General features: G+C 38.5%; 3 protein-coding genes across 8 annotated transcripts in view; 2 read left to right on the top strand and 1 right to left on the bottom strand.

Moving 5' to 3' along the window:
- Window positions 1-2,294, bottom strand: part of wrn (WRN RecQ like helicase) — a 39,923-nt gene extending 37,629 nt beyond the window's left edge. Inside the window, exon 1 of one of the 3 annotated variants that reach the window (XM_017488734.3) lies at window positions 1,647-2,294. In XM_017488734.3, coding sequence (XP_017344223.1) covers window positions 1,647-1,724 — 78 coding nt within the window. In that variant the 5' untranslated portion in view covers window positions 1,725-2,294. The remainder of the gene's footprint in view (window positions 1-1,646) is intronic. The other 2 variants (XM_017488732.3, XM_017488731.3) reach the window with 2 other exon arrangements.
- On the top strand, window positions 1,293-25,762 carry LOC108276780 (testis expressed 15, meiosis and synapsis associated). Of its 4 annotated transcripts, none has more exons than XM_017488728.3 (9): window positions 1,293-1,612; window positions 16,649-16,793; window positions 16,960-17,125; window positions 17,220-17,457; window positions 17,608-17,751; window positions 18,469-18,631; window positions 18,793-24,008; window positions 24,099-24,145; window positions 24,734-25,762. In XM_017488728.3, exons 2-9 carry the CDS (start codon window positions 16,673-16,675, stop codon window positions 25,395-25,397), a joined length of 6,759 nt encoding a protein of 2,252 aa, XP_017344217.1. In that variant the 5' UTR covers window positions 1,293-1,612; window positions 16,649-16,672; the 3' UTR covers window positions 25,398-25,762. The 4 variants fall into 4 exon arrangements, with proteins under 4 accessions (XP_017344217.1, XP_017344216.1, XP_017344218.1 ...); XM_017488727.3 differs by lacking the exon at window positions 1,293-1,612 and adding an exon at window positions 15,238-15,348; XM_017488729.3 differs by lacking the exon at window positions 1,293-1,612 and adding an exon at window positions 15,966-16,139.
- Window positions 6,568-13,039, top strand: purg (purine-rich element binding protein G). Its single transcript, XM_017488736.3, has one exon. It carries the CDS (start codon window positions 6,972-6,974, stop codon window positions 7,980-7,982), a length of 1,011 nt encoding a protein of 336 aa, XP_017344225.1. The 5' UTR covers window positions 6,568-6,971; the 3' UTR covers window positions 7,983-13,039.
- Window positions 25,763-25,831: the final 69 nt, after the last annotated feature.

The raw sequence follows: 25,831 nt of genomic DNA, 5'->3' as shown, positions 1-25,831 counted from the left end.
ATAATAATAATAATAATAATAATAACAATAATAATAATTACACTCTGTACTACAAGAGATAAACATAACATCAGTAAAAAATATTCAGCACATACAACCTTTCCAACATATAAGCCACAGGGGCAGTTTTCTGCACCACAACAGGCAAATTTGTCAGCAATAGTCAAATAAGAGAGAGAGAGATGCTAATTTTTAAAGGTGGAAGCATGCCAACAGTTTTTCCTACCGGCAGACGTTGGGTCATGTTGGCTATCCAGACTTAAACCTATGCAAATAAATTACAGAGATGCCACAGTGTCTCTCTTTGGTCATGAACGTCAAAAATGATGTAGGACTTGGATCAAAACAACGTGAAAGGCGATAACAAGGCTGAAGCTGTAATGAGGTTTGTTGGAGATAAATGAGCATAAAACAGAAAAATGTTTCGTTGTTGATGATGATGATGATGCTGCTGATAATGTGTTTAACTGTATTCTCTGTTGAAATTTCACAACATTGTAACTTAACAGCTTTAAACATGGCCAGTGTGACAGTATGGGTTGTTCAATATGGATACTTATTATAGGAACATGCAAAACTATGGGGTTAGAATTGTTTCAGAATTCCAAATGAATAGATTACGATCCACAAATAAATGTAGTGAGATTTACAAAAAAAAAAATTCAACAAATTCACAAATGCCTTGAATGAGATACACAAATATATGTTAAAATGAGATTTGCAAATACATTTTTTACAAATATGTTTTCACGTCATAAACACACATAAGCCCTGCATTCATTTGTGGATCGCATCCTGTGCATTTGTGGGTTTTGAAACATTTCTAGGGTCAAGAGTGCACACAATCCACAAATAGTAGGACTCCGCCTACAGTCTACTCGAGCCAATGGGATAACCGCCACATAGCAAATGAATGCAGGGCGTTGTTGTGTTTGTGACCAAAAAAAATAAAAGCATATTTGTTAAAAAAAAAAAAAAAAAAACCCCAAGAAGAAGAAATCACATTTTATTTATTTGTCAATTTCATTTGTCTAATTCCTAACATATATTTGTGGATCTCATTCAATGCATTTGTGAATTCGTTTCATTTCTGTAAATCTCACTACATTTATTTGTGGATTTTAATCTATTTATTTGTATTATGAAACAACTCTGACCCCATAGCAAACTGCCAAACATTTTAATTATAAATAATTGTTCATACCCTACACAAAGACAGTGGGTTTAAAGAGGCCACAAGTGCATGTCTCTTTAGTGTTTGATTACTGAAGGATAGACTTAATGAGAAAAGCTTCAAACTAAGACTTGGCTTTAAGCAGAAATTTAAGAGAGACCCGAGATTATAATCAGTGCTTCTGATTTATTTGAATATGACCATAGAGATGTACCTGGGGAACAAAATGTATGCAAATAGGGGCTTCTGTCGTCCAATAGCAACGCAACACCTTACCTGAAAACTAACAGCACAAACACAACTACACAAGTCAAGTCGCTTCAAGCTGGACTGCACTGAACGCTGAAGATACAGAGATTTATTTGTATTTAGAAATAAGTCTGTAACAACTACACAGCGAAGAAGCCGTCTAGCTATGTTAAAGAACTTCGCCAGCAGGTCAGTAGAACTCAAAACGTTTTTATCTTCTTACCTGAGCTTGTACATCACCGTCATGTTTCTTCCTCATCCATTCTGGAAGCGACCTTTCACTCGGTGCACTATGATCCATAGCTTTCAACGCTCTTATGCTTTAACTAATCAGCACGAGGAGATAGTACAGTATTATCACGGGACTGTTAAAACGCAGTGTCAGGATTCCGTATTTAATTCCGCGATAGTAGCGGAGACAGTATCATCTCTACATTCAGCTCTTGTCACTTGCATGTAGTTTCCAGTCCGCACGCGCTGATATCAACAACATAAACAGGGATATTAGGAAACCGTTGTATCCCACGCGCTAGGAACGCATGATAACACTTGCAGTTACTTAGACGTAAAGAGTTTACATTACAGACTGTTTACTTTAAACTGTCTCTTCGGTTAACGTGTTAAATGTTTTTTGTAGGGTTATTATTTTTTTAATCCAGCGATTCAGGTATGATCCCGAAACTCTCGCGCCAACCCCTGCGTTTGTTTTTGCTCGGTTTTTTTGGTGACCATAAGAGACAGCGACACCTACAGGACTGGAGCGGAGCGGCGGCGAAAACCCTCCCAGGGTCCTGAAGCCCCTCGGATTAATGCCTCCTTACTGTATACTGAGTAAAAAAACAAGAAAAAACAGAACGGAAAAGATAAAAACCCCAGAACATTTTATCACTGCAACTACTATTTTATATAGTAACATTTATCTGTGAATGGCACAACTAGCATTCCGCATTTGACAACAAACTAGCTTTTGTGCTGCTAAAATGAAATATCCTGGAGGGAGAGCGTTTGTATGTAAAATTCACCAGTGTACATATGCATCACATCTTACGAGATGACGGAGAAGCAGTGTGCAGGCCATCTATGTGCGGCGAACTGTCTGGGTCCACGAGACAATTCGGACTCGCACGCAGAATGGCTGCTCATGGATCACGTGCGCTCTACCGTCTTCACTCTCGTTGGTATTCGCTGCACCAAGTCGATCCAAATTTCCATAAAGTTAAAGTTTTCTCAACTTTGTTGCGTCATTGGACACGCCCACATCTACTTGCCAATAGTCGCTGTCGCTCGTGTTGCGGGAAGCCGGCAGTTCTCATTGAAAATTAATGGTCTCCGGTCGCTTGTTACCGTGAGTCGTAGCTTCCACTTTGGCGAAAAGCCCATAGTTAGCTAGAGGAGTGCATGAATGCTGGAAAAATTTGTATACAGAAGAATGAAATGTCATCAGTGTTTCTATTACCACTAAGTTTTGTAAAAATGTGTTGACAAACACAAACAAATAGCTAAGAAAATAATTGATGATATTGTGGTGTGATGCTTAAACATTTCAACGATTAGGTTAGATTTCTTTGTTCAATGACATGTTTTTGTATTAGAGAAGTTTGCTAAACATCCTTTACACTGTCGCTCCGAATTATAAATCTAAATCCATTTATTATTATGTTTATATTATGCATAGCATCTGCCTCACAGGTACCTTTTAAATAGAAGTTACTATAGAAATGATAACATATTAGATTGAGTACATTTAATAAAATCTTGTGATTTGCCTTGCATTCGCAAACTATTGCGAAAGCTGTTGTTATACAAAATGAATCAACACCTCCTAGCCAATCAGATTCAGATTCAACAGTGCTGTTGTTAGTGAGCTAAGTGGTAATGAATAAACCTGTTACTGCTAAGTAAATTAGGTCTGTCATTAGTTGGCTAATATTGAATATCATTATCTGAAAAAGAAACCTGTAACTAGCAAACATTAGCTATATTAGCTAATAGAAAAAGTTATGCTAGTTTTGGTGAGGTAGTTAACATTGGAGTGTTGGTTAGTTAGTTAATGAAAATATATTAAATAATCACATTCTAAAAAAATATAATGTTACATTTGTGAAAAATAAATAAATAAATATTTTAGTTTCTTTTAGATGGCTAATGTTTGCTTAGTTACGTAGTACCAAATGTCTAGCCACGAGGCTTTGTGCTGTTTGTCTGCAGCGATGTTCTACAGAGATTTCCATCTTTTGAATGTTCACATTACAAGCCGTATTATTTGTTTCAATTCTTTTTATGATCTTTCTGCCATTCGTGTCTGTATGTGAAAATACATTTATATTAGAGACTTAGATTCCATACTGAACAGAAAGAAACCACTTGAACTCCATACTGGTTCTCCCGCTCCACTATAAAATTGTTCATAGATGAAATTGAAACATTTTGCTATAAAATATAGATAACAAAAATGCCCTGGTTAAGACACCCAATCTTTGTAATGTCTTATACATCTATTACCTAGTAGTGATTATTTGATAGCTATTAGATGAATAGCTAGCTATGGCAGGTAGTCACTGTTCTCTGTAAACATTAGCTAGCTACATTTCACTGCTTATTTGACAATCATCGGTTAAGCAGGTAAGTCATTATTATTATTATTATTATTATTATTATTATACACTTGTCTGATATACATAATGTTTTTTAAACAGGGCCTAAAAATGTATGTGAAGGTTTCCAGGCTCCAGTAATACTTCTTATTATGTCTTATTATGTCAAAGGTGTGACTTGTACCCAGTTTTTAAATAGCAGGGTTAAAAGGAACTGATGAAGCTCCTTGGAGGAGTGGCAAAGTGTCAAGATTAAGTTTAGTCACCAGGCCCTTTTCTACAAGTTTGCTCATTTACAGAGAACACATTGCTGACAACTTCAGAAATGATGTCACATATTTATCACATATAAATAACAGGAAATGTGATGTGTCATCAACTGTAATTTCAGTTCTGACCTGCTGTATTCTGTTCAGATCACTCGCAAGATGTTAAGTTTATTTCAGCCGAAGTGGGACACCATGTCTAAGTTTTCTATTGCTGTTTGAGGTATCATAACCTGGCTCAAATGTTTAGCCAATCCATTATCATGTGGCCTAATGAAGCACATAATGTTAAATGGTGTACATTACATTTTTACAGCACTGTTAAATCTGCCTTACATTAAATTGTATTTAGCACAATAATCAAAACTTCACTTGCCCAGAAAGTGATGGGCTTAATTAGCATCTGATTAAATTCAGTAGAATTCAGGGACATCCGGGGACATCGCTCTGTCTCAGTGTGATAAAAGGCAGAATGCTGCAGCCTCATCCGCAGTTAGCTTATAACCTCAAGTCATGAACTACTCTAGCCTAGTACTTCAAGATCAGATTCAGTAATAACCTAGAGCTTACAAGGATTTAAGTCACTGCTCTTTCTGAGGTCTTGCACCTGACAGACTGAAAGGCATGTGCCAAAGTGTAAATGAGGAAAAAAACAGGAGTGGCATCATCAAAATACAAAATTCATTAAAGGCACCTCACAAGTACGTATATCTATAAAGAGTCTAAGGCTCCATCATTGGTTTCGTAGATGGGTTTATTGTAAAGTTGTGTATTGAGTGGGACAAATTCATAAATTCTACATCATTGGTTAGACATATTTTGGTGTGATTATTTATTTAGACATAGTTGACACACCCTGAATATGTATACCCTGCTAAAAAAGAAAAACAAACAAACAAACAATTGAAACCATTACAGAAATTCTAATGGTTTCCACTACAAATACCATTACCATTATTGGTCCTTAATGATATCCACTAGACATCACATACAAGCCAACAGAACGCAATAAATTACCAGAAGAGACAGTAGAGAAACATAGGAACCATTACAGTTTCCATTACAACTAGTACAAATCCCATTATAACCATTACAAATTCTATGAGGGTTTCTATTGTTTTCCCCCCAGCAGGGTACTTAAGTATACTTTTACATTTTCAAAAGCAAAAGGGGAACTCAAAGAGAGCAGTTCTTTTTTACCTTGTCAGTTAGGCTGGAATTCGACTCATGATTCACAATACGTGGAATCTGGGGGTCGATTCTTTTTGGGATGAATCGACTCCCATCTCTACTCAGCAGCGGTTTGGGGAGGGGAGGGGATAAAATAAAGAAAAAGAAAGAGACTTGTAGTAAGATAGTTATTACTATTATTTCTATCCCTCTTCACATAGCTAAAAAACTATTTGAGTGTAACGTTTAGCTTGTGTTCTAACAACATGTAAGCTAACGGTCGTTAAAATCTGACAAATTAGATTAGCACCTGAGCTAACTAACTAGCTGAAACCTAGCAACGTGTTGCACGTTGGCATTATTGGTGCAATGTTTGAATGATTGTTTTTATTATTAATAATAATAATAATAATAATAATAATAATAATAATAATTTCTGTTAGAGCATGTCAGCTAGCTTGCATCACCACAGAAAGTTGCAGTGGTGTGTTCAATTTAATTGCTAAGCCAATATAATTGTTCAGAATGGAAATTGTTCAGGGCCAACATTCCTGATATTTAAAAAAAACGTACAAGTTCCTTTATTTATTTATAATTTTTTTTAGCCATTTATAATTTGCCTTCGTTCTCTGCACAATAGGCCTTTTTCCCTTCCACATTTTACCCAGACTAACATGACTGACAGATTGACAGCACTTGTGTGAAATGAATCTGAGATGCGATTGCTTTTCACTTCTGCACTGAAATGTCAGTACTACTAATAATAATAATAAAAAAAACGAACTCAATCTGCTCAAATAAATCCAATCAGGTCAGAAATAAATCATGCACGCTCCGTATATCATGCACTATTACGTCCGAGTTTAGAATTGTGTTTAAAGCTTGCATATTTCGCATGCATTTTAGTGCAAAATAGCCTGATTGAGAATCATCCTGATTAGTAGAATAAAAATGCACTGATACGACAGCAGTGTGTCTTGTGTCTCTGTTAAGTGGCAATAAGAATTACGCCACAGCTCTACTCCACACTCCCGTGTCTTTAAACGTTGGAGTGTGTTATAGTAGAAGGGAGGAGGGAGGGTCACCGAGTTCATTCCCATCCCGTACTGATGCAGCGCCCTCTAAAGAAATCCTGGATTGGATGATTTCTCTCCCTCTCTGCCGTTTCATCAAGCTGGCTGGGCTTTTAGCAAGCAGAGATAAGTGTCAGATGTGCGCCAAGGAGGGAAGAAGAAGAAGAAGAAAAGAAAAAACAGCAGCCGTGTAATCAGCTGATAATTCGACTGGGTCGATGCGATTTGATTTGACCTTTAATTCAGGACACGGAGCCGCGATCAGCTGATGACTAGCCGGGCAGCTGCCATTTTGCAGGTCAATCGAGGATTCGCTTCAAACTTGTTCAGCGCACACAAAGCCGACTAAGCTAAAATAATTGAGCTGAGCTCGCTCCGTCGACGGCACGCCAGGATATCGGAGATGGAGAGGAAACTGGGCCGTTGTCGGGAAATCTGAGCGAGCATGGCCGACGGTAACACGAGAGAGATGGAAAGAGGGAAAGGCAGGATTACGGGCGACTCGTTTCCGAGAGGCGGGTACGCACAGCAGTACAGCACGGCTCTCCCCGCACTGCAAGGTCCGGACATACAGGAGCTCGCGTCCAAACGCGTCGACATCCAGAAGAAGCGCTTCTACCTGGACGTGAAGCAGAGCGCGCGCGGCCGATTCCTGAAAATCGCAGAGGTGTGGATCGGCAGGGGGAGGCATGACAGCGTGAGGAAGAGCAAGCTCACGCTGTCCATGTCCATGGCTCCCGATCTGAGGTATTGCCTGGGGGATTTCATCGATTACTACGCGCACGTAGGCCTGCGAGGCGGCCACGCGCCACGGCCTGAGGAGCCGAGTGACGCGCAGCGAAGGCGGCAGCCAGACCATCACGCAGCGCCCGCATCACCCAGCGGATCGGCGGCGTCTGAAGAGCCCGCGCACCGGGTGCTGAAGAGCGAGTCAATCGAAGGAGACAACCGGAAGTACTATTTGGATCTGAAGGAGAACCAGCGCGGCCGCTTTTTGCGCATCCGGCAGACCGTGAGCAGGGGGCAGGGCGCAGTGGGGTACTACGGCCAAGCCGTGGAGCAGACCATCGTGCTGCCCGCGCAGGGCTTAATCGAGTTTCGGGACGCGCTCTCGCAGCTCATCGAGGACTACGGCGACGAGCGCGAGGCCAACGGGCGAACCGGGAGAGGGGAGCGCGACCGGGAAGCGGCGTGTGCGGAGCTGCCCGAGGCGGCGTCCTTCCGCGTCGACAATAAGCGCTTCTACTTCGACGTGGGCTCCAACAGGTACGGTGTGTTCCTCAAAATCAGCGAGGTGCGCCAGCCGTACCGGAACACCATCACGGTGCCTCTGAAAGCCTGGGCCCGCTTCGGCGAGAACTTCATCAGGTACGAAGAGGAAATGAGACGCCTGTTCACCTGCCGCAAGGAGAAGAGGACAGAGGCGCAGGCGGACAGCGAAGAGCGCGAGGATTGACGGCGGCCCGCCATCTATGTTCTGTTGCAGTATGTCACAGTGCTCCGGTTTATACAATATCCTCATACATGTTTCAAACAGTGTACCTCTATAGCCTGTTCAAGTACCGTACTGTACTGTACAACTCCGATCAATCACAATAGCACTTTTACATTTAGCAGTACTGTTTTATTTTCCCTTTTAGTTCATTTTACGAACAGTTGGCGTTTGCTTTGAAATCAGGTTGTGTATGAGCGACAGACTAAGATTCTTTTTGTTTCGTTCACGTTAAAAGGGTCTAAACACGAGATGGAAAGGTCCAGATGGAAATGTGCATTCAGCAATCTAGTCAAGCTGAAGCGCGCGCGCTCGTCTGTGGGTGTGCGGGAGAGCGCGTGCGCGCGTGCGTGCGTGCGCGCGCGCGCGCGGCCAGACGTAGTCTCTCGCGCGATTCGTTGAATCTAGTAGCGTTAAAATGCCCGTGTTAAACATACAGAATTAGTACACTTATGCAGAGTGCTCAGGTTGTACAAATTGGCTGTGATGCATGACCACATGCACTCTTACAGAAATTTAGGCATATTCAATTATTAAATTAAGGCATTTTATATTAGCAGAATGCATCAATTTAGTCTACATTTGGAATGTTGGGTAAGACATGCATAACATTATGCCAGAGACAGATGCTATACATTATTCATGGAAAAACAGTTTTTGAATATTACACCACGTCAGCAATATACCTCGTGGATACACGAATACACATCTTTCTCCAGACAACTCAGGAGAAAGGTTAAACCCGAAGTAACGTCAGTCAAACAAACATTTAATGATCCAGACTGCTTGTTTATGTTAGATTTGGTAGATCAGTTGCTTGTTCAGCAAATACACAAATATCACCACATTACTTTTAATGGTAACATGTTTGATGAAAGGTTACATGCACTATTTACTAAGTGGAGACTCATTTAAACAATAGGTCTGTTGGAGTTAAAAGAGGGAATATAATACAGTTTTCCTTATAAAGCTATAAAGATTTTTTAAAAATTAAGATATGAAATTATATCGAAATATCTGAATATGGATAAGATTGAAATGATCATATACCCAATATTATGAGCACAATATGTTTAAATGTGTAAATAGGTCTCCAATAAAGATTAATATTTAAAAAAAAACAAAAAAAAAACACTAATAACGTCCACATAAATGTGAGCCAATTTCCTCCTCTCTATATCATCTGAGAGTGATAATAGCAATAGTCACTAGCTGAAATTAGGAGAATCAACAGATCTGGTAGATTTGTAGTATGTGGTTTCAGCAGTAATGCACCTAATACCAGACTTCCTGTTTGCTATTAGGTTAATTGCTTGGGAGAATGTTTAAAAAAAAAAAAAAATTATTTATTATTATTATTTTTTTTTTTTACAAATTACTGAAAAGTGGTGTGTAGCCCAATTACAAGCTAAATTCACACATACCTGCACATTAGGTTCAGTTGTATTGCTTTGAAATAAGGCAGAGAGTAATGTCATCAACCCTGTAATATGTATTATTATTATTACTAATATTATTATTTATAGAGAAGTGAAAGACGCAAGTGTTGTGAAAATGTGGATATGAATTTAGCAGCACCCAAGACCTACTTATTATTTAGGGTAGTCATACCATTCTTAATAGAGGATGACCAGTGGATAGCCACATTATAGCTTAAAATAATGTTATTAAATACAAACATTACAGGATATTAAGGGCTTTACAGCATGCATTTTAAAAGGGGACTTCATATCGTAACTGTTTTCACAGTGTAACAGCTCTAAGGGCCTTTTCAAAAGGTGTTAACCAACGAAAGACATTTAGTAGCGCTGTCTTGGTGTTGCCAGTTCCCTTTCGAGGACAGCACAAATGTTTAAAGCACTCTTCTATAAAAACACTAAATGTTTGTCTTATAATTTATTTTCGTTCCATGTGTATGCATTGCCGGTGTTGTGCAATTGCTGTGGAAACATAGAAAGACACAGTAAATCTGTTCGTCTGAAAAGCGTGTTCAAAAATGTTAGATTTTAATAGAATAGTGATGTTTATAAGACGACAGTGCAATGAAAGCTCATCAAGTCACTCATTAACCTCTAAATTGACTGTCTTTCAAATGCCTTTTCTATGAGGATGTCACATTTGTCCTCATAGCACAACTAAACTTAGAGGTTAACTTCCTGAAACGGCTAAATGCCCGCTCGCTTATTGCGTGTGTGTTGAGAAATACACTCGAACATGTTCACGTATGCAAATATTGCCAGCTGACAAAAAAAAGCAATCCTTTCATTAATTCCTATTGGTTCTTAGTGCTTTAAATTACTTCGATAGGGTTTTTCTTTTGGACCCTCGGTGATTTTAGATCGGTTATATCCATTTCTCACGATGAACGTAAGGAAAGTATAACATGGGCTTAGCTCAAATGGCTGACATGAGACATAGGCAGCACTTCCCCACAAGCACTTTATTCAAACAGCACTTTTAGGTGCTGCTATTGTTGCTGCTTTTACTATTCAATCTTATATGGAGGATGTGTTTCTCATCTATGTGACTACAAGGAGGGGTCTTGTTTATTTTGAAATCGCGACAGTCATACACGTAAAAACAAGCAAACAACATTTCATCATAAGTACATAAGCACATCAAAAATGGCCTGTAGAAGTATTATGCGATCTTAATATTAGTGTTTTATGACAGCTAAGGTGTCGCAATGCAAAAAAAATAAATAAATAAAAAATCTACGAAACAATACATAAGCAAAAATAAATACTGTGTATAATTGGCAGATCATTGGAATTCCTCCTTTCTGTCCATCCATACATATTGTATGATGAGAGTTGCCTCAGTGCAACATTTCCACTAGCAGTGCACTTGTGGGTTTGTATTTTCTGGGCATGGATTACGCCTAGTCTCCATCTAAATTGACATCAGTGGGAAGAAAATTTAGGAGGAGTAGTCCAGAAAACCTGCCCTCTCCTCTTTAAGAATGAATCTTGCTTTGTTTCATTAACACTTTAAGAACTGTGGTTTATTACCTCTATTATGAATTCTTTTTTTTTCCTAGTTATTTAAAAAAAAATATATATTTCAGGGCTCACTCATTCTGGGCATTGACACAGCCTAGGCTCTATATTACAGTTAGATAATCGTATAAAAATATTAACCTTATTTCTAAGTTAAAAGGCTGTACCCTTGAAAAAGTGAAAAAGGAGTAAAGGCCATAAAGGATGTTACCTCTAAACAATGTATAGTACAGATAAAACAAACACAGGGCAGATTTAAAAATATATATATATGCACTTTAAAACTGTATCTGCGTTTGTTCCCTCGACCTCAAAGAAATATCTAAAATTATGTTGTATGGCAAAGGATCACAGATCTATAGTGTGTCGTATGGTAACATTTTATTCAGGGTGGTATTGGTATACAGACGTTGTGTTTGCTTTGTCACTAGTTTACACGATTTTTCTTTCCCAGTCGTTCAGGATGATTTTGCTAGCAATTTAAGAAATTCAGTGTAATCCCTGAGGCTGTTTGGAAAAAGTTAGCCTATTACATCGCAGCTATATTAGTTCATTGTGAAACTTGAATTCACTGAATTGGACTGTTACAACGCATCCGAGTAACACTTTTAACCCATAAGCCTTAAAATCATTACAATGTGATTGTAATGATTTAGTTTAGGTTTATGATTTGTTGGTACAACTTAGCGATTTTCGTTCATCACCAACACGTTGTTCTTCTAGTTCTTTTCAGGAACATTTCAGGCCTAGCAAGCAAACGTTCGAATTTTGTAAGGAGTAACTGAGCATTCCTGTAGTATGAATAAAGAATTCAGTAATGGCAGTTTCAAAGGTCAATATCAGTCCAGCCAAAGGTCACAGGCCTCTTTTTGTGTTAATAAAAGATAGTTAGATGTAGGTAATGTGCTGTAAAGGTGTAGAAGCTTTATTGATTCGTTTCCTTTTCTTTTGTGTTTAACGGCATCTCTGCTGCAGTTGGAAGTTTAGAAGTAGTGTTCGATAAAGGTTTAAAAAGAAATGGTGAAATAAAAATGTTTCGGTGTATCTTTTTTGACAACGTAACGTACATCATTAGTGTGTCCTCCTGTAGTACTCTAGAGTATTATAAGACTCAAAACAAGAAAGCAATTGTTCTGTATTGTAGCACTTTCTTTATCGTGTGTACTGTATTAGTTCCGGTTTAATATGTATGGTACTGTATGAATATTCATTAATTGCCTTGTAATGTTCGTAAAAGGTTGCAACATGTAGGATATGTATCTGAAGGTAACATAGCGGATTTATTTGGTTTTGTTTTTTTTTAAGTTCATGCATGCTGACAGTTGGGTCCTGTCTAACTCAAAAAAAAAAAATGGTGCTATATAAAAATATATAAAAGGTGCTCATATGGACCACAGCTGCATGCATGTTGAGTGAAAAATTGAAGTGAAGCTAGCCATTGGTCAATCACAAAACAAGATATCGTCCATGAGCAGAAATGGGTTTGTGTAACTGTAAATTGCACAAAGGATCCGTTGAATCCTCAACATCTTGACTGACCGAGAAACAGCAAGACTGCATGACAGTTGCATAAATTTGCACCAGCAGTAGAGTGCAGTAATCATCAGCCCATCTGAGAGTTATGGGAACATACAGATATACTGTATATATAGCTCTGTAGCTTTTATCCAGAATCATTCTCATGTTTTAAAAGCTTCGTGAAGGATACCTGCACCAAAGTAAAAGCTGAGAATGAAATGCCTATTTACAGTTACGCAACCTTTGTGTGTGTAAACTCCAAAAGATCCATAGACAATCTAATCTAATTAAAAATGAAACCTTTTTATGCTCATGTTTAAAATGTTTTTTGTCTTTTTTTATTAACTTGTGTCACAGAGTATAAGAAAAGAGATCACTATATATTGCAGATTGTTAAGTGGAAAGATATGTACGCCTATGCTTTTAAAACAAAGGAGAATGTGGTTATGTTGGTTGTATCTATCTTTGTTTCTTTTAATAAAAATCGAAGAACTGAAACAGGAACGAGACAGTATGTGGTACGTTGTGTTTTCATCGATATAAAATTAAAGACATTTAATGAGTAATAAATGACACAAACACAAACACACACACACACACAATCACGCATACAAAAATCACTTCAATCATTGTTCAGGGTTCTTCAGGCATCGGGGTTGTGTTCAAACCCATTTATAGCACACAATTAAATATGAGTGTTGCCCTGGGGAACCCTTTCACATGGTGAGATTTTATTCTATATATAGTTCTGAAAACTGCAGGTTTTCCTGAACTGAAATTCTTCTCTTTTGCATATGTCTCATCCAGGAGTAAAATGTGCAGCACATTAGAATCTGGTTACTCCCAAAAAGTGAAAAAAGAGACCATTCTGACTGCAGCACAGGAACATCGTGAACGTTTAGACAACCATATTACAATGTGCAATTGCAAAAAAACAAACAAAAAAAAAGGCTCATGTCAGCTTCACTATGTCACGTAGCTACCCAACAACTTGATCAAATCATGAGATTCACTGTGAGGAAATGACACTTAGCCAGCAAGATTTTAGACAACTTTAGGCAGTTTTTAATCTCTGCACTTGATGAACAGACTCCTTAATTACCCAACATGATGGAAGGTAAGATTTAAAAGTAAATAAAAAACATTTCCATGACATTTTGGTGGTAAACTATATTTATGGTTTCTAAAAAGATGAATCTTTTTTGGCCGTTTTCCAGCATTTGGCCACAACGGTGTCTGATGACTTTTCCTGTGATACCGCACATGACAATCTGATTATCAGTTGGTACCATGTGGGGGTCTGAAAAAAAAAATGGCTGACAAATCAGCAAGTTTAAAGTGTTCAAAGGTCATGACCAAAAGGACTTGCCACTTAAGCACTCTGTGTGGAAACTACTGAAGGTTTTATGTAGAATGCCACAACAGAGTGTTTCCATACAAGTGAACACTTTGAGAGAGCTTGAGTATCAACAGAATTATTTTATGAGATTGTACAAAGTCATGAATTAGAATAAATCACAACGGGAGGCATACTGTAATAGGAAAATAATCTACAGCAGGGTTCTTTTTCTATAAATGAGACTTGTCTCTTAATAGAAAACTTCACCAGATCAATGATTCAAACATTTTTCTTTGTTCAATAACAGCATGTTTATTATTAGGCTCAGATTATGTAAAGAGCATCCACTACGCAATTCCCTGTGAACGAGCCGTTACAATAGAAACGATAATTTATTAAGAACAAACGCATTAATATCAACTTATTTGAACAACTTCCTGAGCTCAATCAGAGTTACTGCTGTTAAACGCATCAACGCCTTCGTTAATAACCATAAGTAGCCATCATGAGAGCTTTACAAAAGATGCTTTGGAATAGTGTTTAGACCGTGGATGTCGATCTGGAAATTGAAAGCAGTAATCCATCAGAAAGCACCGTTCACTCATATACAGTAACTAGCAAATCTAAATCTTTCTTTGGCTAATTTCATGCATTTATTTAATAGATAAATAAATTAAGTGACAACTAAACATGCCTTAGGCTGAGGCTTTCATTAAACAGTCAAAAGAGGAAGTGGTAATAAAAAAAAACTGCTGTCTTAGATTGTGTAAGGATAGTATCTCTCCTCCCTCTGGTCAGTTGATGCAACCGTTTCACCAGACCCCACTTCCTGTTGCACTGCTACTGTTCACATGATAGGCGCACACACAGCCTTGACACGCTATAGATCCTACAGCCAACAAATAGTGCTCATATTAATATTTCCGGTGTCTTAATTTGGACACTGACCTTTGTTGCTGTATGACCTGCACATACAAACACATGGCAGTTTGATTTTAAATTTGCTTTTCATTTGCATGCTAACAAATCAGTGGTGAAGGTCATATGTAAGGAGGTTGTTTAAAAAGAAGGAAAGAAAGGAGAAAAGACAAATGTCGGATGTCCACTTCGGTCCGCTGATGCACGAGTCACCAAGCATCATCAAATGTTTTCTTAATCATTATTTATTTACTGATGTCAATGAGATGTCTAGAAGAAGACAGAGATTATTCTTGTGTCTCAGGGGCCCCATCATGTAGCTAATTCTGTTGAAGTACATGCTGCTGTTGTACTAAAGAAGCCCAACCTATGTTTTTAATGCTAGCAGTGCTGGGTAATTTCCTGTGCCTTAGCTCTTCACAGTTTGAGGTCAAGCGATTTCCTTTTTGGTGTGTCACTTGATGTTCCTCAAACTCAAGTGACAAACTGCACAGTTCCCTACAAAGGCACACCAGACACACGCGTACTTACATCCTTAAGCAAGCTTTCCAAAATGGTGAGTACACAAAACCTATCGTAACAAATTGCATTTACCAAAATGAATGGTCTTAAACTGATAGCCATCGATATGTTCAGTTGAGGTAGATTTCAATAATGATAAGCAGATTTTAAAATGACACCTTTGTTTTAAAATTATATTTGTGTACAAAATATTTAAAAAATGGTGTCTACTTTCACTGCATAACTCCTAACATTACTCTCTTTAATCTTTCCAACCGTCACTGTAACATCTCTGAATGTGTATTATATGTCATTCTAGTGCATGGAAGAAAAGAAAAAAAAACAGATAGAAACTGTCAAGCGTTTGCCTTCCTCCATAGATCAGAATGAGGTGTATTTCTGCATTTATCACGCTCGCGTTCAGCAGTGTTTTCACAGAACATCTTTCACAGAGATCCATATCTGTTACTTCCACATCTTATCATCTCGTTGTAGCATAGTAACAACACGTTGCCTTAAACCATGCTTTATTTATAATAACGATGCTCTGTTTATACTGTACATGTGTGTTTCAATAGATACACAGAAAGGTATAACAGATATTGTAGCAAGTCATTTTAGATTATTTATTGCCATAGTCGGTTTGAAGGAAATATGGTTTTAAAAAAAAAAAAAGTATTACATGTTCATATTTATGCAGTCACGTGATTTAAACAGAACAAATGGAGGAGCATATGCTTATCTGCAGAGAGTAGACAAAGGTCAGTTTTAAAGAGGATTGCAACATTAGAAACGTGCCATAACAAGGACAGTGTGTAGCAAGGACCATCGCTGACATGAAGCTTGGTGAGATTTGTTTTTGAAGTAATTGTATTTACACAGAGACTTAATCATAAACTGCTCAGGAAGCAGTGGGCTTCAAAATTTAGAGACAAGAAATGATTGGAAATAATTACTAATGGTCAAATTGACCTTGGCCTAAAAGATGGAAGTAATGGTGTTAGCCAGATCAGTTGAAGTATTTTGTGATTATTTGCCTATTCACAATTGCACTGGAAATGTAGAGACAGGTATAGGCAATCAACAAAGCGTGTGTGTGTGTGTGTGTGTGTCTATGACGTGCCCAGTCATTTCAAACGACTATTCAAACTGTGTCGCTGTAACAATGCCAGCAAGTAACACTTCTACAACACAAACGGGTAGTTCTTCACACATTAGCAGGAGGTCTTTTTTGTAGTGTAAGTGGAAATGTCATGCAGTGTTGAGAAGTAAAGTAGCACTTTCACATGTCAAAAAAGAGGGCACAGCATACAGACTTCAAACAAATTTACAAGCGGACTATTTGCTTTTTGCAGGATCATATTCTGGAGTAAGCAACTATGGAAGTACGAGGAAGGAAAGGATCTGTTGAGATTTCCACATCTAACCCAACTAAGCCAGTAGGGACCGTGGCATTGAGGAACTTCACCATACCCAGGAAGAAGCGGTTGTCTGGACAAGGTTTTACCGACTTACCAAAAATACACAAGTCACATTAGTAGTCTTTCTGAGAAGAACGGATGTGTAGTCATTATATTGTCTCGGTCACAACAAGTCATGTCCTGCAAGTTTTAAATGTGCGTGTTTTTTTTTTTTTTTTTTCCTTTCTTTGAACTCCACTGAACAGTTCTCCTGGAGCCTTGTCCAGAAGACAGTCGCGATTACACTCTTATTCAGTCTAAACTGAGAGAATCCAGATTAGACATGAGGAAGGAGCATGCCAATACATGGCTGTGGAAAGATGTCAAATTAGTGCACAATGATGGGTTTCTTAAGGAATTCTCTGAAAAAAGGTAAGGTAATCCAAAATTAATAGTATATACAAACCATTCATTAACAACTCGTTTTTCTACCTGTTTGACTTTGCTAATGGTTTATTGTTTGCAGGTCAGAGATGCGTACAAAAGGTAGACATGGGAGAGAAATGGAAGAACGATTTTGCTTCTTGGTAGGATCTTCTGAAACAACAAGTCAGATTTACCAGTTTGGATTAAGGACCGAGAGCCAGGATCAGTATTCTTTGGGAAAGTCCTCACATGGGGTTTATTTGTTTAAGCATGTTGATGTGGCTCTGAAGCATGCGGCGGCAAGCGCATGTAGTGGGAAAAATCTGATTGTTTTCAAGGTCGGTTTTCAAGTGTCAGCGACTCTGAATGCTGTCGTTCAATCTATCCTGCTGTTCTGAATTGTTATAACATTTAATAGTTTAAAATGATATTAACTGATATGATGCTTTTAATGTTTTTATTTTATTTTTTTATATTTAATACTGAAGGTTCTCTTTGGAAAGGTGAAAAAAGTCACACCAAGTTTGGAGTGGAACAGAACCGTAGACCCTATGGTTGGCTTTGACTGTCACATGGCAAAAGATGCCGTTTCTTATCGTGACGGTCTTTCCCAGCAGGTTTTGGGCTCATCGGTACGTTTTATAATCGTACAGAGTAATAAGGAATGAAACACGACAGGAAACTAATCAAAGATGGGGTGGTATGATGCCAACATAATTGAACGTCCCACAATGTTTAATTCCACTTATACTACAGCAATTTGCCAACATTTACATTTTTATTAATTCAACAATCAGACATCATTATCAGTTTATAGTTACATTTAATGTTGTGGAACATCCACGGAACAAGTTAGTTCCTGTTATTACTTACTGTTACTACTTACTGTTATTCTAAGTATAGCAGCTACAGATAGCACTTCCACATAACAGGATCTTGTTTTGTTCTTTCTTGGTGTTAATAAGACAAAAATAAAAAGCACAGCATATCATGTTACTGTTAAACAAAAAGTGTAAAGTCCACTGTCCTGAGGTAAAAAATGTACTGTTACAAAGTGCAGACACTGGACACTTTTTCCATGTAATGTTGCATAAACGTCTAACAAAATCCGTCACGATATAAATGATTATAGGTTTTCGTCATACGGGGTCCTTTGAATTAGCTGTTACCGTACAAATGATAACGTATTAGAACGAGTGCATTGATATAAACCTGTGATTTGAATTACAGCTGGCACAATATCTGAGATACCTACAGACCAATTAAATTTGAGAATTCAAAAGCATTGTGGTATAAAAACAAATATTGGCAAGAGTTTTGATTTTATGATTGCCATTTGTTTCTTGCAGGTGTTTCTATTTGACTACAATGAAAATCAGGAACTCAACAAACGGCCAAGGCAATGTTTGCCATATGCTGTGGTTTCATTTGCTACAGCCATTAGTGCTACAGCACCAACATCCATAAGTCCACCTGTTTCACCCACTAAACCTTCTGCTGGCCTTATGCATGGTATGATAAAACACTCCATAACAATTATGTTTTCTGATAAACTACGCAATACAAATTCACTAATTCGTTAAACAACAATTCTTTCATCTGTTTATTCAGAACCATCTGTGATGACACACATCTGGAATTTAATAAAGATTTTTTCCAATCTACCCTGGCAGGCCCTCTAGAGCATTTGAAAGGCTGCACTGTGGCTAAGAGAACAGGCAAAGGAGAGAATGCCACAGTGATATTCAAACGTTTTGCAACACAAGGCTGCCAAGGCATGGAGTACCAGTCACAAACTCCTGGAGCAGAGGCTAATGGAGTTGATGCTACTCCATTTCAATACAACGATCTGCAAACACCTCCTCCTTTTATCCCTCAGCTGCCATATAGGCCTTATTATAATACAGCAGAATATTTCAATCCTTCACTACCGTATTATGGCAATAGCATTCCATGGCAAAATTATATGGACCAACCTGCATTCCTTTCAAATATACACAACCAGAGCACCACAAGTATCTGCGGAGGTAATACAGACACCTTAGAGGTAATACCTCAAACCTCAGCAGAAAAAATCTCCACCATTGTTTATTCATCACGTCTGGTTAAGGACCCAAGGTTATCCAGGCAAGAAACAAACATACAGAAGAAAAGTTCAGAGGAAGAAAGTGCATCTAATGTTCCAGAGTGTGAGGAACAGGGATGCCAGGCACACTCACAAAACCAAAAAGAAAAGAATGAATTCACTTTATCTTGTGAGAAACAGTCACTGGAACTGGATGAGGAACAAAAAGAGGGCAGGTACCTTAAACCCTCACTGGATGGTCCAAGCAAATCCAATCCCACTGCACAGCCAAAGACTGAAAATATGCCTTCAATTAAGTTATTTAAAATGAAATTCCAGAAATATGCTGCATATTTCAAGATGACAGAGGAGGAGAGGCGCACAACAATATGGTCCAAAGGAAATTTGACCCCAGAACAAAAACAATTATTGATTGACCGCATACATTTCTATGAGATGCATCACCAAATGTATAAACAGGGACTGCTTTTTCAAAAAGACACAGAGACAGAAACTGCCTTCAGTTCGTCTCATACAGAGCCCCAAAACAATGAAGTCTTCCCGTCCACACTGCAACGTTCCCCTTTAATGACAAAAGGGAACCAATGTGAAGTGAATCAGTCTCAAATGAGCCATTCTGTAAGTGATAATGTTTCTAATTTGACACCCACAATAGTATTGGTGGACACTGAGAGAAATACAGTAGACATACAGAATACAGACAATGATCATTTGAGCCAGAACATTTCTATGCCGAAAGAAAATTGTATGCAGGAAAAAGATCCTTCTCCAGATTCTCAGATTAAGCCTCAAGATGGTGGTATGCTTCAAACTGTAAAAGAAAAAGAAAGGATTTCAGAGATGTTCATTGTGCAGGGTACAATGCCATCAGATCCTTCAGAAAAGAGCAAAACTTTAGAAAGTACACATGATTTTGCACAATCTTTCTGTCCTTCAAAACAAGTTGAGATAAATAACCAAGATGTCCATGAAAGTGAGATTCCCATAAGTCCAAAGGAGTCCTTTGCATGTAAGCCTACACTAAATAATACCATAGGAGACTATCCTGAATTTGAGCAACACATAATAGCCATGGAAGTAGCAAACTGTGTTGACATCTCAGCCTCTGAGGTACCAGAATGCAATGACTGCTCCTATGCTACTGCAATGGAGCAAGAGCAGGATACTCATTGTAGTACTGAAGAAGAAGACAGGGAAGCAACTCTTTCTAAATCTGATGTAAATTCTGAGATGTCGATAGAGGTTGAGAGGGAAGAAGTACAACACAACAACACTATTTACAATGCATTATATAAAAGATTACAGCTAGATCAGCTATTGCCCAGTTCAAATGGAGCAAGCCTTTTCTCCAACAACTCTTATCTCAGGCCAAAAGTTCTGGACAAAGCCCTTGTCATCAATCTACCAGATAGTCATGTTAATGAACCAGTGTCAAAGGAAGAAGACCGCCAGCTTATAGTTAAGATAAAATCCAGCCAGACTCCCCCAGCAAGACTTACGCTTTCTGAACGATTCTCAAAATTGAGATGCCTTGGTCAGAAGCTAGCAACCTTTGTTCTTGTAAATAGGTTAACCAATAGCTACACAGCTCATCTCAATGGAGATCTAAACTGTAAACCAGAAGCACTAATCTCATGCAGCGATGGAGACAAAGGAACAGGAAACAATAATACTGAATTGATTAAAATCATGGCACAGAGGTACAATGAAAATAGGTTCACCGCAAATTGTAAACGCCTTAGACAGAAACGTTCAAAGGCTCTGTGCAGAAAAAGCTCAATCTCCAGTGTACTGAGGAAAAGAACTTCACGTCAATTGCCATTTCGTATTCAGAGGAAGGCAAAGCATATTAGAAAGCGTCAGCTGCTGAAAGCAAAGAGAAAATGTCAAACAAAACTAGCCTTAAAAATTAGTTCTCGTGGTCTAGCCTCATTTAGCAAGTTGACTTCTGATTCATTAAATGGCCTTTCATGTACCGAGACAGCTAATGATGTTGACAAAGATTCTGATTCACATCTTAATTCAGTTACTGCATCTCAGTCTGGATCTCAAAGCCATGGCAAACTTCTGAACAAGGGGTCCAGTCAGAATGATATTTCCACTAATATTTCAACTGAAGAGGGTTCTCAAACAAAAGGACAGTGCATTAATCCTTCCAAACAATCAACAGGAACTGTCCATCATGATGTTTCAAAGATTTCAAACCATAATGATATCAACAAATCACAGGAAAACATCACTTTAGATTCCAAAGATCCAGTAATAATTCAGGAAATGGAAACGGATAGCGGAACAAAGAGTGACGAGACCAATCATCCAGAAAAATCCTCCCTGGTCACATGTTCTGGCAGTAATGAGTCAAGTAATGGTGAGAGTACAGAAGCAGAACACAAGGAAGAGGCATTGTTACAGAAAAAGCTATCTCAGGAGGACAGTTGTTACACTAAAGAGATTTCGTCTGATTACAACACTGGAGCATATGAGGACACAAGTAGCCCTGTTCCCACTATCTCAAGTATCTCTAGTGATATAACCTCAGGTAATATGATCAGCAGCTGCACTGCCAAAGCCCAGACGGCCATGACTCCAGATTCACCTAGAGCAATGAATAATGAGACAGACACACAAACCGAGCCCAGGATTCTTGGGGACGATGCTGTGGACAATTCTACTAGTGGTTTATCCCAAAGGATATCGAGTACTAACAAATCAGGAGAGACCAATAAAAATGCCAATCTTCAAGACAGAGAACTATACAATATCCCAAAGAGCACAGATGCAAATGAAAAGGGGTTATTTTCAAGAAAAGAGATGTCAGATGCAGACCAGAACTGCTTAAAAGCACTGAAATGTGCCAAGGATGATGTTGCGGGGATCTTCACAGAGAACACAAATCATCCTTCTGAGCTAGCTTCAGGTTCTCAATGCCAACCTTCTTTACAGGATACTAAAAGCAGTGGGATAATGAACTCGCTTGTAGAGACAACATCAGCTTTCCACAGCAGAATCATTAAAGATGCACAAGAAGACCTTGCTGGGATTAAAGGCAATCTGCATTCAGCCTGGCAAGGACAAGACAAAAATAGCCTCCCAACTACTTCAGATACCCAAATAATTTCTAAACTGAGAGATTATTTAACCAAATTTGAATTCACTGTCAAAAAACAGGACACTGTCAATAACTCGATAACGGAGGCTGTTGTTCCAACGGCATGGATAACTTTGGATAGTACAGCTCACAAACAACAATTACACAACACAAGACACTACGACAGACATGGTTCGGCTGATATCACACTTAGACAGAGTGAAACTGTACATTTCCAAGTAGCCCCTAACAAACACAAGCAAAGTAATGGGGACAGTCAGCCTAACATCTCTATCTCGAAGAGGAGGAGAACAAGTAATATAGAAAGGGTCAGTCCAGACAGTACCTTTACTGAAACAATCAGAAATGAACCAAATTCACACCTGGTAAACAAGGGCGCGCAACCACATCAGACTGCCTCTGGCGTACCAAACACGAACCACTGGTTGCAAAATCATGGAAATAAACTGCAGGAAAATCAAAACATCTGTCCCCAATTTTTAGGAAATCTAAATCTAAGCAGATCAAGTGGACAACAAGGAAACAGACCAAAAGAACAGCCATGCCAAGTCAATCAATCAAATGAACAAACCACACCCGAAAAAGTACATATAACATACATCCAGAATAAGTACGGTGTCACTGACATCTCCAATACTCTAAAAATGGCTGACCATGCAGTTTCCTTGACAGAACTTGGTCCCCTGCAGTCAAAATGCAAAAGAATGCTCCAAGATTTTATCTCCAACTTCGAACAAGATCAGAAGGATTCTTTCCACCAGTCCTGCATTTCAAGAAATCTGATCTTGGAAAAATATCTAGATCATCCACCTGCACCAGTGGAGTTGAAGTTTGAGGCAATAAATTCTTTCTTGGAACTACAGATGATAATCGAGGCTTGCCAATTTGTTGACAACAAAATAAATTTCCTGAGAAGAAAACCAACATTTAGGAGTTTGCTGTGGTATGATCCTTCTCTCTATGGTGAACTCTATAAAGGCTCTGTTGGGTTTCAGCAACAATCATCACTGTTTTCATCGTTCCAGCAGTGCCTTACCAACGATGACTACAGAAGATTGCGGGAATACTATTGTGCAGTGTCCACTTTGCACCAGCAGCTACAAGATGCCCCTGACACGTCGTACTACATGTACCTGAAAACCAAGCGGGAGAGGCTCGAAACAGAAGCTGCATTTCGAAATCCCTCGGATGTTAAGAGCTTCTTTTTATCTGTACCAACAGCCATAATGATCAATTTAGGAGACAGCTTGGAAATTTTGAAAAAGACGTACGATTTAGTGTCGGCGTTTATTGAGACACCGGCAGATCGTTTGCCAGGCACGTTTGATGTAGGAAAAGCTGAGCATCTGTCCATTATATGCAGATATCTCCAAGAAAAAATGCTCTTCTTGAAATCCCATAAAGAAATTACTAAAATTTCATGGTTTGGGATGGAACATCTTCTGTATGACGCATCAAAGGTTCTTGTATGGAGTGAATCGGAGCATGGGATGCCGAATGAAGTGCTGAGGAAATACAATAGGTTAAATTCAAAAATTGTTTATGGGGTGACCGAGAATTGTGTACCCCTTGTTAACAAAATTGATCAGCCTCTAAAGCCTATGGATATTGTGAAAATCACACCACCACAGCAACTGAATGCTATCAGAGTCCCATCAGCAGCGGTATCCACTGATAGGACTCAAGGTGCACTGGTAAGTTTTGAGAACTGCCTACTGTTTTACTTATTATAATAATTTATATGTGGTTTGCGGTAATAAAACACATATTTTACCATGATCTAGAACATTCAAATGGAAGATGGAACAAAAGACAACACACCCAGAAGAAGGTAAGAACAAAAATCATTTACAATTTGTTGTAGGGATTGAGATGATGAAAATGTATCTACCGTGTGTTGAAGCATCTGGTTGGATCTGAACAGATGTTTCTGTAAAACTCACTGGAAATTCACTTTGCAGCTGGTGTGTCCAACCACATTATCAATAAAGTTCTGTTGGTAGTCACACATGCTTACAAGACCATGTTTCATACATGAAGTAGTAACGTTTGGATTATAAACCAAATTTTTTTTTTTTTTTTAATTGCCGAATAGATTAAAACAAACCTTGGCAAGTTTCTATTTTTCTTTCACCACTGAGGTTTACATTTATCCCTATCACAAGTTATTCTGGTGTATCCTTGCATCTCAAAAACATGGCATTTTGACATACCTCCTGTGTCAACTTATGCCTCTCATTTACTTAGCGCCTCAGGGTAACCTCTTTTACCAGCAAAAAGAGACTGAAAACAAAGTTAAAATGCAAATGCCACATCTAGAATCATCTCTATACCGTTATGCCAAATGGCCAATTACTTATGAGCAGTATTGCTGAACAGGCATTCTTTTCTTGTTATAATGAATCTCTGTTATTTTTAGAGCAACATATCCATCCGCAAGAAGTAACTTCAGTGATGGTGTTACCCCACTTATTCAGCCCAGTCTGGCAGCCCAACCTGGAAGCTCACCTCTTTACACTGATTTCACCCAAACAAGTAATGCATTGCATTGGAGGATTCCCAGAAATCCTGCTTGGGACTGGAGCCCACCAGACCCTATACGATCAACATCACACTCCCAAATAAGGGCTCTACTTTTGTCTAAGAGGATGTCTAAACCACCCACAAAACCGAGGACAACATCTTTGACAGATCTTCAAAACAGCCATGCAGTCAGACAGCAAAAATTGTCACAACCATTGATTGTGAAACCTATACCAATTGAGAGAAGTAAAGCTCAGCCAATAATCAGTGCACTTCAGCATCCAGAGCTCTTAAATGAGCAAACAAACGAGTTCAGCATGCCTATGATACCACCATTTCCTTTCCCAAGTTTCTCCCCAGACATACCCTCAGTAATCCCTCCGCCTCTTCCACCACTACAATTCTCCAGCACTTCGTATCAAGGCTCACTGCATACCAATTCAACACCAATAAGCTACCCTTTCTTTGTCTTCAATGGGCAAACATACTCCACTACAGGCTCTTCATTGCCTGTGTCAGCCCGTCATACTGAAACTCAATATCTTCCTCGCCCTGTTTAGAGAGAGCATACAGTATTTGATACTGTTAGAATCCATGTTCTTTTCTTAAAAACGAAAATAGACTTTGATTCGAAATCCATAGATTTCTGAACCCTCCACCCATGTTATGTCTCTCTCTAATATGCTCCTAACCGGCTTACCTTATATGTTCAACATGTTAATTGTAAATAGACAAAAAAAAAACAAAAAAAACCCCAGTATCTGTTTATACTGTAATAGCCTTGTGAATAGATGTTACGTTTTGGGTTTTTTTTTTTAAATGAATAATATATTTTAACATTAAATTGTTTATATGTTTATAATGACTAAAAATGCACTTTGTTTTATATTGTCAAAACTGTTAAATATATGTTTGAAAAGCAGAACTCAAGGCATGTTTTCTTCAGAGTACTAGGGTTGGCATGAAAATATCTTGGAAACCAACTAAGAAAAAT

This window comes from Ictalurus punctatus, chromosome 16, assembly GCF_001660625.3.
Source record: "Ictalurus punctatus breed USDA103 chromosome 16, Coco_2.0, whole genome shotgun sequence".
Lineage (NCBI taxonomy): Eukaryota > Metazoa > Chordata > Actinopteri > Siluriformes > Ictaluridae > Ictalurus > Ictalurus punctatus.
Note: the sequence above shows the minus strand (reverse complement) of the source record. Positions and strands in the feature narration are given on the sequence as shown.

Coding starts and splice junctions, on each gene's coding strand:
- purg (XM_017488736.3), top strand. CDS start 6,972: ATGGCCGACGGTAACACGAGAGAGATGGAAAGAGGGAAAGGCAGGATT.
- LOC108276780 (XM_017488728.3), top strand. CDS start 16,673: ATGGAAGTACGAGGAAGGAAAGGATCTGTTGAGATTTCCACATCTAAC. Junction 17,458..17,607: donor AAAATCTGATTGTTTTCAAG/GTCGGTTTTCAA, acceptor TTAATACTGAAG/GTTCTCTTTGGAAAGGTGAA. Junction 24,009..24,098: donor ATAGGACTCAAGGTGCACTG/GTAAGTTTTGAG, acceptor ACCATGATCTAG/AACATTCAAATGGAAGATGG.